This window comes from Propithecus coquereli, unplaced genomic scaffold, assembly GCF_000956105.1.
Source record: "Propithecus coquereli isolate 6110/MARCELLA unplaced genomic scaffold, Pcoq_1.0 Scaffold68, whole genome shotgun sequence".
In the NCBI taxonomy this organism is placed as follows: Eukaryota; Metazoa; Chordata; class Mammalia; order Primates; family Indriidae; genus Propithecus; species Propithecus coquereli.
Window position 1 is genome coordinate 7,180,150 of NW_012152840.1, and position 11,964 is coordinate 7,192,113.

The 11,964-nt window shown below is 35.7% G+C and overlaps 1 protein-coding gene across 1 annotated transcript in view; it reads right to left on the minus strand.

Annotated features, from left to right (window-relative positions):
- Window positions 1–7,198: 7,198 nt before the first annotated feature.
- Window positions 7,199–11,964, minus strand: part of ATAD2 (ATPase family, AAA domain containing 2) — a 75,459-nt gene continuing 70,693 nt past the window's right edge. The window contains exons 26-28 of the mRNA XM_012660796.1: window positions 10,399–10,532; window positions 8,052–8,180; window positions 7,199–7,243 (exon numbers count right to left, since the gene is read on the minus strand). Of these exons, the coding sequence (XP_012516250.1) occupies window positions 7,199–7,243; window positions 8,052–8,180; window positions 10,399–10,532 (308 nt within the window). The remainder of the gene's footprint in view (window positions 7,244–8,051; window positions 8,181–10,398; window positions 10,533–11,964) is intronic.

Below are 11,964 nucleotides of genomic sequence, written 5' to 3' on the forward strand. Positions count from 1 at the left end.
TGGCTAAAGGTGTGCCCATCACCCAAATAGTATTCATAGTACCTGTTAGGTAGGTTTTTGCCCCTCCCCTCTGGTTGATTTTCACTGAGTTTTACTTCCTCTATGCACATGTGCTCATCCGTTAGTTCCAATTTAATAGTGCGTACATGTGGTGTTTGCTTTTATATTCTTGACACACTTCACTTAGGAGGATGGTCTCCAGTTCCATCCAGATTATTGCAAACGGTATTAATTCATCTTTTTTATGGCTGAGTAGTACTCCATCGTATATATATACACCACATTTTGTTAATCCACTCATGAACTGATGGACACTTGGGTTGATCCCACATCTTTGCAATTGTGAATTGTGCTGCAATAAACATTCGTGTGCAGGTGTCTTTTTGGTGAAAAAATATTTTTTCCCTTTGGGTAAATACCCAATTCACTCTGCTTTCTGCTCTGACCATATAGATTACAGCAATGGACTGTAACAGAATGGACTGTATAGAAAGCTGACCATATAGATTACAGCAATGGACTCCCCAACTTTTTGGTTTTTGATTGGGTTTGGGTAATTGGAAACCCTAGCAAGAGTTTGAAGGAAAGAGAGAGGAATCAGGGCATTTATTCTCCTGGTTCCCTCCATGTAGTGCTGCCTGGGGCTGACAGGATCCTTTGATTGAAGGTCATTGCTTTTCTCAAGGTGGCAGACTACACAAAACTTCCTTTAGCCTTTAGCAACCACTCCAGCTCCTCATCCATTATAGCCTAGGGATGATAACTAACCCCAAGCTACCCCATTCCCCTACACCCATAATCCTTCCTTTAATTATCCTAGTTTCAATATGCTGTTTCCTAATACCCAAGTGGAACTCATGCACAACACGTACAACAGATGGAAGGTGCAAGAATGTCCTTAAAGCACTGTTTACAATCATCAAAACCTGGAAACACTCTAAATGCAATAGTAAAGTGGATTAATAAACTGTAGTTTACTCACAAAATTACACAGCAGCCAAAAGGAATTATCTATAATATGCAGTGCTGTGGAAAAATTTTAGCAAAATAACATTAAGGAAAAAAGGAAGCTTGAGAAGAAGATATCATACATGCAGTAGCATGATACCCTTTCTATAAGGTAAAAATCTAATATTAAAAAATGTAATTTATGGGAACACAGGAAAGCAGGGAAACTATGAATGACATTTTAGTTATCTTGGTGTGCAGTAGCAGCGGTGAATATGTCTGGTGGGTGAAGATGTGGTTACATATAGATTATCATGGTCCTGATTTTCCTTTTGAGAAGCAGGTTTTTATGGCTGTTATTAAAAATAATTAACTAAAAAGAGGGCCATACATGGATCAATGATGCATATGTCATGATAAACATTATTATTAATCCAATTCTGTATACTTAAGGTTCAGTTTTAAAAGGGGGTGGTTTATATAGGGAGCTATGTAAAATTAGAGGATGGCCCCAATTTAGCCTGAGGAATCGGAGATCTTCCTGGACCATCTCTAGTGTCTAAAGTAGCCAAATGAAAGGGGAACTGAGGGTGTGTGGGGAAAGTTACTGCCAGCAGAGATAGCTGAATGAAAGCCCTGAGGGGAGAAAAGGCATTGTGTTTATAAAAATTGCGAACAGTTTACGTTGGTATAAGGTTGTATTCATTTTCTGTGAATGTAACAAATTACTGCAATCTTGGTGGCTTAAAACAACAGAAAATTGGCCGGGCACAGTGGCTCACATCTGTAATCCTAACACTCTGGGCAGCCACGGTGGGAAGATCGCTTGAGCTCAGGAGTTTGAGACCAGCCTGAGCAAGAGTGAGACCCTTTCTCTACTAAAAATAGAAAAAATTAGCCGGGCATGGTAGCCTGTGCCTGTAGTCCCAGCTACTTGGGAGGCTGAGGCAGGAGGATGGCTTGAGCTCAGGAGTTTGAGGTTGCTGTGAGCTAGGCTGATGCCACGGCATTCTAGCCTGGGCGACAGAGATTCCTTCTTAAAACAAACAAAAAACAAGCAAAACACAACAACAGGAAATTATTCTTTGTTCTGGAGGCCAAAAGTCCAAAATTTATATTATTAGGCCAAAATCAAGACATTGGCACGGCTGAACTCCTCTGGACCATCGAGGGAAGAATCTTTCTTGCTTCTTCTAGCTTCTCATGGCTACTGCCAGCATTTCCTTGGCTTGTGGCCACATGACACCAATCTCTTGAGTTGCATTGCCTTCTCCTTCTGTGTATTAATAAAATCTCCTTCTGCCTCCCTTTTATACAGATACATGTAAATACATTTAGGGCCCACAGAGATAATCCAGGGTAATCTCTCATCTCAAGATCCTTAACCATATCTTAGAGAAATCCCTCCTTTTTGTTTTGCCATATCATGTAACATTTACAGGGATTAGGTTCCAGGGATTAGGACAAAGATACCTTTTGGGAGGTCATTTTTCAGCCTACCACAAAGGTTATGTGCAAAATATGGACTGCAAAAAGACTATACTCTTCTGCCTCCCCAGCATCCCTACATTTTACCTGAAAATCCAGGCGTTTCCAATTGTATTCAACTCATACCTGAAACTGGCAACTTTTCTGTTACTGTCAATGTCCCCACCAATCCCCTGGGAGTTTATCTTTACGACTCTGGAATTATCTCTAAAGTGCAGTGCTGCGTAAGTGGGTCTTACTAAGCTTTCCTTTTCGCGCCTGATTGCTTCCCTTCTGACTCTCCTGCCTTTAGCCTGTCAGACCATCCAGGAAAGCTTTCATCATTATTTGATCATGCCATCTGTGGGCTCAAGGACTCCTCATTTTTCTAACTTTCATTTCCTGTAAGCAGCAGATCCTGAGAGAAAGACCTTTACAAAGCATCATAAATATTGTCTCCAACTCTGTAGGTATGTGCCTTTATTGGTTAAGAATTGCATTCCACTATCAATAACACTTACCCAAGAATAGTGGTTTAAGGTATTTTACTTCTCTTTCAAGTAAGAAATAGACACAGTTAAGGGCTTGAATAGCAATCTCCTAAAGTTATCATGAACAAGGCTCCTTCTTTTTCTGTTTTTATGAAAAGATGAGTTCCATTCTTAAGGTTACCTCATAGGCCAAGACGGCTTCTGGATTTCCTACCAGTATATTATTTCTCTCTCTTTATATACAGATGGTCCCAGACTTAACTATGTTTCAACTTTACAATGGTGTGAAAGTGATATGCATTCAGTAGAAACCGTACTTCAGTACTGTATTCAATAAATTACATGAGATATTCAACACGCTATTATAAAATATACTTTGTGAGATGATTTTGCCCAGCTGTAGGCTAAAGTGTTCCGAGCATATTTAATGTAGGCTAGGGTAAGCTATTATGTTGGGTAGGTGTATTAAATGTATTTTTGACTTACGGTATTTTCAGCTTATGATGGGTTAATTGGGACATAACCCCACCACGTAGTGAAGCATCTATTTATATCTATATACATTTTAGACCACAGGTAAGAAAGCTCAGAAGGCCAGAAAGTGCTCTCACCCTTTCCCTTCCAAAGAGCTTTCCTAGAAACTGCACACTTCCCTTTGTATCTCACTGGCCAGAATCTAGTCACACAGCCACATTTTCTGGCTAGGAAGCAAGAAACAGTATAATTTTCCAGATGGATACATTGACCAGGGCTTTGTTACAAAGAATGAATGTATATTAAAAGCAAACTGGCAATCTTTTCCTCAATGTTCTAATATAAGGTGAGTTTTTACACCCACAATATCTGTCATGCGGCAATCTCTTAATTGCATTACTCTGAGTAACAAAGTGGTCTGTGTCTGTCTGTGTGTATGTGGTGGTGGTGGGAAATAGTGGAGAGCAGATATGTGAGTCTAAAAGAAACTCAATTCTATAATGCATACTTGCAGGGACCACTGATAGAATTGGCTAAGAATAAAAGGCAAAAGGGGAGCATAACTCCCCACTCCTTAAAAGTGCTGCTGGGCTGTGAATTGACTTCCTCCCCATGTTAGGACAGAAAGGAGGAGAAAAGAGTTTTTAAGTGGAGAAATTTGAGAAATATTATTTTGACGAGTGATCGAAGTCAACCAACAGTCAGAAATCACAGATAGTATGCAACCTTGATATGATCACTTTACCTCCGTGACCTTCCTCCCCAAAACCCATAATCCTGGTCTACTCATGAGAAAAACACCAGACTAATCCCCAAAAGGTATCTTTCAAAATACTTGAACAGCACTCCTAAAAACTGTTAATGTCATCGAAAACATCCACATCCACTGGGTTGCCTTTTTGTTGTTGAGTTTTAAGTCTTTTAATGATACCTGAGCATAAGTATCATTAAGTTTAAAAGCATAAGTTTAAAATTTTGATGCAATCCAAATCATCTAATTTTTCTTTTGTTGCTAGTGCTTTTAGTGTTGTATGTAGGAAACCATTGCCAACTCTAAACAAGATCATGAAGATTTGACCTTGTTTTCTTGTAGAATTTTAGTTTTAGCTCTTAAATTTAGGCCTTTGATACACTTTGTGTTAATTTTTAAAATGTGGTGTGAGGTAGGGATCCAACTTCATTCTTTTGCATGTGGATATTAAGTTGTCTCAGCACCATTTGTTGAAGAAACTGTTCTTTCCCCATTGAATGGGCTTGGGCACCCTTGTAGAAAAATCAACTGACCATAGGTATATTGGTTTATTTCTCGACTTTTAATTCTACTCCATTGGTCTAACCTTATGCCTGTACCACTGCTTTGATTAATGTAGCTTTGTATTAAGTTTCAAAATCAGGAAGTGATTCATCTTTTTCAAGATTTTTCTGGGGCTATTTTGTGTACCCTGCAATATCATATGAATTTTAGCATTTACGCTAGTTTTCAAAAAAAAAGGCTTTGGGGATTTTTATAGGAATTACATCAAATCTATAGATTGCTTTGAGAATTATGGCCATTTTGCCAATATTATATCTTCTAAACCATGAATACAAGATGTCTTTCTATTTACTTAGGTCTTATTTTAATTTCTTTTAGCAACATTTTATAGTTACCAGTGTTTAAGTCTTGAACCTACTTGGTTAAATTTATTTCTAGGTATTTCACTGTTTTAGATGCTATTGTAAATGGTACTGCTTTCTTAATTTTCTTTTTGGATTGTTCATTGCTAGTGTATAGAAATACAACTGATTTTTGTACATTACTTTTCTATCTGGTAACTTTGCTGAATTCTTTTATTAGCTCTAATAGATTTTTGTGAATTCTTCCTACATATAAGATCATGCCATTTATAAAAAGAGATAGTTTCATTTCTTCCTATCCAATATGGATGCTTTTTATTTTTATTGCCTAATTGTTCTAGATATTGACTGCACTTTTGAGCAAAAAATGAGAAAAAACATTTTAACGCTGCAATTTCTACATGGTTTTCAAACTCCACATAGCAATGTAGATATATCACTTTTGAAATCTGCAGAAAGTGTCTCATGAAAAGAACAGGAAGGGTTGGGCGTGGTGGGTCACACCTGTAATCCTAACACTCTGGGGAGCTGAGGAGAGAGGAGTGCTTGAGCTCAGGAGTTTGAGACCAGCCTGAGCAAGCACGAGATTCCAAACCCTACAAAAAATATAATAATTAGCCGGGCGCAGTGGCATGTGCCCATAGTCCCAGCTACTATGGAGGCTGAGGCAGGAGGATCGCTAGAGCCCTGGAGTGTGAGGTTGCAGTGAGCAATGATGGCACCACTGAACTCTATCTTGGGGCAACAAAGCAAGACCCTGTCTCCATAAAAGAAAGAAAAAAAAGAAAGAAAAAGGAAAAAAAAAGGACAGGAAGCACTTAGTCTTTGTATCTAAAGAAAATTTAACATATAAACATTCCAGTGTCAACAGCATTTAAAATTATGCACAGTAATATATGGAAGAACAGATTTTGTACTTCTTTTGCACTAAATTATCTTTAGTATGTTTTAAAATACTGAAGAAATAGAAACAAAATTGAGAAGTTTTCACCTTCAAAATTTATTATACAAGCTATACACACAAGTGAAATCCTAGTTATAAAAGATGCATCTGAAAGAATAAGTTATAATAAAATTCAACAAAAATGAGCATGTAAATGTATATCTACAGGAATATACACAAATTTAAATGTTCTCAGTGACTGGCATTGCTTTATGCATTACATAAGACAGTATCTACTAATTAAGTTATCTGATTTACTGGGTTTCGGAAGGCCTTAAATATAATATCCAGATAAATCAATAACAAAAGGCAGCTCAACTCTGAACTGCATTAGAATCCAGAATCTTATTTTGGATTATCATTCACTATGCCCTTTGAAAGGTTTTGAAGAGACGCTATTTTACAAACTAACATTGGAATGACCCCACCCAAAAGAATATGCATGGAGGTGAATGGTTTTACCTTTAAGAAAGAAATGTATTTTTGGTATCATTAATATAAAATTTATAATATTTATATAATTGTATATAAATGGTATCTATAGAATATAACCTAAACACAATTTTAGAAAGATATAAACAGTTTTCAAATATAAAAACTTTGTGCTATTAAAAAGATGTTTAACAAGGTAGTTATTATTAAAGTAAACCAAAATATATTTAAAATCTTTATTAACTCAAATTAGAATTATAAAAATGTTTATCTAAAAACACTAATTTTGATATTCAAATACAGAATTGTGGTACAGCCAAAAGTTTTTCAAGGGCCCTCCCTCAAATGACTTACATAAGCTTTTAAGTGAATGGACAAGGGAGGGCTAAAGGCAGATGAAGAGCATTCAATAAAACAAAGATGACAAAAAAGATGGCAAAGACAATGGTTAAATAAGTTTCTAGTCTGATACAATAAACTATTTTTAGGAAGGATAAAATTAAAAGTGCTTAATACAAAAAATTTTAATGTTACTAATTGCTCTTAAGTGCCATAAAATAGGAGTTATCAAAATAACTTTATTAAGAGTTGGCCAAACTTCAACTACTATTATTATAGCGCCTTGTTCAAGCAAACTTCCAACATTTATCATTATCTTACACATGTAATTTATCTTATATACGTACATAAATATCAGCAAAGTTTAAATACTTTTATTTTAGTCTTTTCCTTAAAGGAGCAGGATTTCATACTGCATCAGTTACGTGGACATGACAAAAATGAATTAAACAGGAACTGAATATAAAGAATACTTGGTACCATGACATCATGATCTGGAACAAATGAAGTTTTCTACCTCTTGCTCCATTTTCTAGATAAAAGGTAGGAAGAAAAATTATTAAATTTCAATATAGAAAAAGCTAAAGAAACATTGTGTCAATACTGTTTTTTTTTTTTTAGTCAACAACCTTAAGGATATTCATGTACATATATCTGATAATGGAAATTTAAACATTTAGCTCAGTATTTAAGACTATCACATAAACCGATTTCGCAGATGGGACATAGTTATTTAAATGCCTTTGAAATGAGTCCAAGATGCATTCATTTTATGTTAACTTCAAACAGTAATAATCAAGGTACAGGTGTACTTATAGATATTAATATTTTATACTTTGTAGGTAACAGTATTATATATATTATACTACACAGTTACCATAGTATGCTTTAGTAGGTATTTAAAATACTATATATATATTATATACTAGTGAGTATATAGTGAGTACCATTTAATATTTTGTAGTTACCAGTAATATACACATGTAGGTACCATTTAACATCTATTTTTAAAAATTAGTACTCTAATACCTAGTTTAAAGCAAGATTAAGACAAATAAGTCTATCTTAAAAGGAGCTACATATCTTGATTAACACACAAAATAAAGAATATTCATAGTTTATGTTCCACTGTTTATCAGACACGAACTAATGAAATTCTAGATTGAAAAAAATACTGAACTCACCCTTACCTAGAATTCATAATACACATATTAAAAAATGGTCTTTAAGTTCTTATAATCAGTTACCTTATATAGATTAAATAAAGCCTTACCAAGCTTATATAAGTGATATATTACGTGAAAATAAGAGCATTAGAAAGTTTCAACTCAATAGTTTACCTGAATAAGTGTTGTTTTATCATAGTCACTGCGATGCTGATAAATACACTGGCTGATTACCGCATACAAATGTTCCAATTGAAATATATTGTATTCTTGACTTTTTTTAACAACAGTCTTCAAAAGATTCTAAAAGAAAATATGAGTAAGTTTATATATGTGAGAAAGGAATTCCCTGAGACAAGATATTTGAAGGTTTGGGGAATTGTTATCATATAAGCCAGAGAGAGGGCAGACCAAGCCATTTGATGAGACATGGCAGTCACTAGCAGTGGCTCCGACATTTAAATGTAGTTAATGTTATCTGTAATCCTGGCCTTGGCCCTGCATAACTCCTGTTCTAAAAACTATTACTAAGGAGGTTGCCAATTTCAACTGTAACTCTGAGCCTCTACAAACAAATTAAAAACTAACCTCAAATTAGATTAATAGGAGAAAAAATTGCAATGTTTTTGCAGGGTATTTTATAGCAGTACATTATGATTAATTCCATTAAAAAAGATACTACATAAATGGTGAACTATCTCACAACTTCAGGATTCTTCTTATATAAAAAGGATTTTCCATCTGCTCAGTGTTTTTTCTCAAAAGTAAAATGGTGGACTCACTAGATTTATGTAATTCTTTATGTCAGGCCCTATCAGGATAGGTCATTACCTCATAATTAACAAAAACATACCATTACAGTTAAGTAAACATCAACTAAAATGGTCACAGGTAATGATCATAAAAACAATATATGGGGCCAATAATTTAGACTAGTCTGTTAAAAACTATAGATTAACATGTTAGTCATCTCCTAGTGTCTTTATGCAAATGATTCTATAGCAAGTTTATCCTCTCATAAAAGGTCATTATGTATTTATTGCATGCCTAATGGATACACTGCATTATTACACAGTTCCTCTTCTGGTGGGGAAAAAGTACTATTACCAGAAAAAGTACAAGTTCAAATAGTCTCAATAGATGGCTTTCTGTAATTGACTCTAAATGATGTATCTGTATCCTGAGCACAACAAAGTTGTAAAATTTATAAAAAATTGATTACGTAGAACAATAATTGCCACCCTTAACCCCAAACAACATAGTGAACTACACAAAGTTCCTATTTCAGTATTAGGGATACCATTTTTATGGTCATGAGATTTATAGGAGCTTATATTAATAGTTTCACACACATTTTTAAAGAGATTTTACAGAGAGATTAAAGTTTTTGGGGAAGAAACTGTTCCAGGAATATTGCTGCTTTCTGTACAGACATCAAGTTGTTATTAGCCCTGCTACATTCAAAAGAAAGGCTTTCGTGAGTCCACTGTTACTAGCAGGTTCACCTTGTACTTACGCAGAGCAGATTTCCCTCTAATATGTTAAAACTCTTATCTATATAATTTGTATCTTTGCATATAGCTCTATACATCAAACAATTTCAGCTGGGTATGGTGGCGCACACTTGTAATCCCAGCACTTTGAGGCTGAGGCAGGAGGACTGGTTGAGCCCTAGAGTTTGAGGCTATAGTGAGCTATAATCATGCCACTGTACTCCAGCCTGGGTGACAGAGCAAAAACCCTATCTCATTAAAAAAAAAAAAAAAACCAAATAAACAAACAAAAATAAACCCTCAACATTCTCAGACTTGAAATGTGGCCAAAATAAAACAGGAAAATTGGAATTAGGATGCAAATTTCTTTACTTTTGAAGTAAAAGGGCAAAAAAATCAATCTTATTTCAGATATGTTAAGGCAATTGCAATATATCCAAGTTGTTAGTTGGGATCGTAAGACTGTTGTTCAGAGGTATCAGGGTGGAGAGTTCCAGAGACAGGATCACCCTTACAGAAGTGATGGCTATTCCGAGAGTAAAAAAAAATAGAGCCAACGGTTAAGAAAAACCCTGAGGAGCTGACAAAAGAAGCTGAAGGCAAGGATGGTATAAGGACACAACAGTCAAGGAAAGAGAGTTATCAATAGTCAAATGTTATAGATATGGCCAGAGGAATTCATTTATCAAAGGCAAGTATTATTAGCTATTAGGGTGTCACTTTATTAGAGTGCTAAGGATGAAAACCCAACTGAGGGGACAGAAAGGGAGAAAGAATGAGCAACAGATAACCTGCAGCATATCAGAATCACTTACCTATTTTTCCTCTGGTTCCTACCACAGATCCTCAGATATAATTCCTAATTTGGAACAGGGGAAAGAGAAGAGCAGTAAAGGGAAGCTGGGAGGAAGAAAAAGTTTTAGTTTCTCATGTAATTCCTATGTAGCCAGACTGCCACTAGTCCATAATCCAATGTTTGGACATTACTAATCTGTTCAGTGAAAGCATTATGATTTCAATTTACATACTTTTAATCGCTCATGGTCCACAACAAGTGAGGGTGTAGGCTGAGAAAGAATTGCCAAAGCCTTTTCAACACTGATGAGCTGCTGCTGTTCTACTTGGGAACGCCTAGCTCGAGTCATTCGCAGAACACCCATTTCTAGAATGAAAAATTAAATAACTGTCATTTGGTCTACAGACATTGTAATACCTAAAATAAACAGTAGGCTGATTAAATAACAGGGCATGTTTACTAAGGACACAAACACCAATTCTGGCTTAGTAACTCTTTCTGTTATAAGATTAAGACAATACCACTCAAAAATTAAGGACAGTTAGAAAATTATTTCTTAAATTGAGTATTTCAGGGGGATCCTCAACAGGTCAGGCTGTCTTCTATTTAGGTACAAGATTTACAAAATTTTAAGATCGGAAAGGACCTCAATAATCTAGAATAAGAGTTGCAAACTACCACTCATGGGCAAAATCTGGCCTACCACTGTAAATGAAGTTTTATTAGAACATAGCCATGTCCATTTTACCTACCTTCAATGCAGTTTTCCCGGCAGGGTTGAGTAGTTGTGACAGAGACTGAGACTGTATGGCTCCTGCCCAGGCTAAAGCATTTACCACCTGGTATCTGGCCCTTTAAAGAACTTACTCATTGATAGATGAGAAAAATGAAGCCAAGAGAGGTGAAGAGACTTTTCTAAGGTCATATATCTAATTGTTGTAAGAGCCAAGACAAGAATCCAGATCTCCTGATATCTAAGTTCTACTAAATAATGTCCTTTAAAAAAAAAAGGTAATGATAAATGAAAATAAAACTGACCAAAACAAAACAAATTAAATATCCACATTAGAAAGACTATATCCTAGTCCATTATTGCTATGATTACTCAAACATACCAGAACTCATTTCAAGGAAGCCATTGTAAAAGGCTAATAACCTTCAGCATATAAACCACTAAAGAAAACCAGTCTCATTAACTAGTCTTGACCCCATTACCCATCTTTTTGCTTTGTCTGACTAAATAATGTTTGGCTTTTCCAATATCCAAACAAATCTACTGCAAAGGCTCAAGAAGATCCAAATGAAGATGATTCTAAATGGAAAATCTGGGGAGTAGGATCATTGGAGTAAATACAATTTACCTTGGACTTAACCTACTGTAAGGGATAAAAGAATGATGGGGGTAGTAGGTAAGAGTTGTTCTATATCACTCAGGAAGAATCATAGAAAGCTGCTCATCTTGCTTAAAAATAAAAGGGTATCCTACCAGTTTGTTAAAGCTGCATACCCAGGCCCTGGGCTACATTCTTTAGATAGATTATTAGATTCAATTCTCAAAATATCTCATTACCCAGCTACTATCTACCCTAATTTTGCAGATGAACAAACAGGCTGACAGGTTAAGTATCTTGCCCACGGTCACAAGCTACTAAGTCCAGGTCTGTCTGATGCCAATGTACTTTTTTCTTTTTCTGAGACAAAGTCTCACTGTGTTGCCCGGGCTAGAGTGCCGTGGCGTCAGCCTAGCTCACAGCAACCTCAAACTCCTGGGCTCAAGCGATCCTACTGCCTCAGCCTC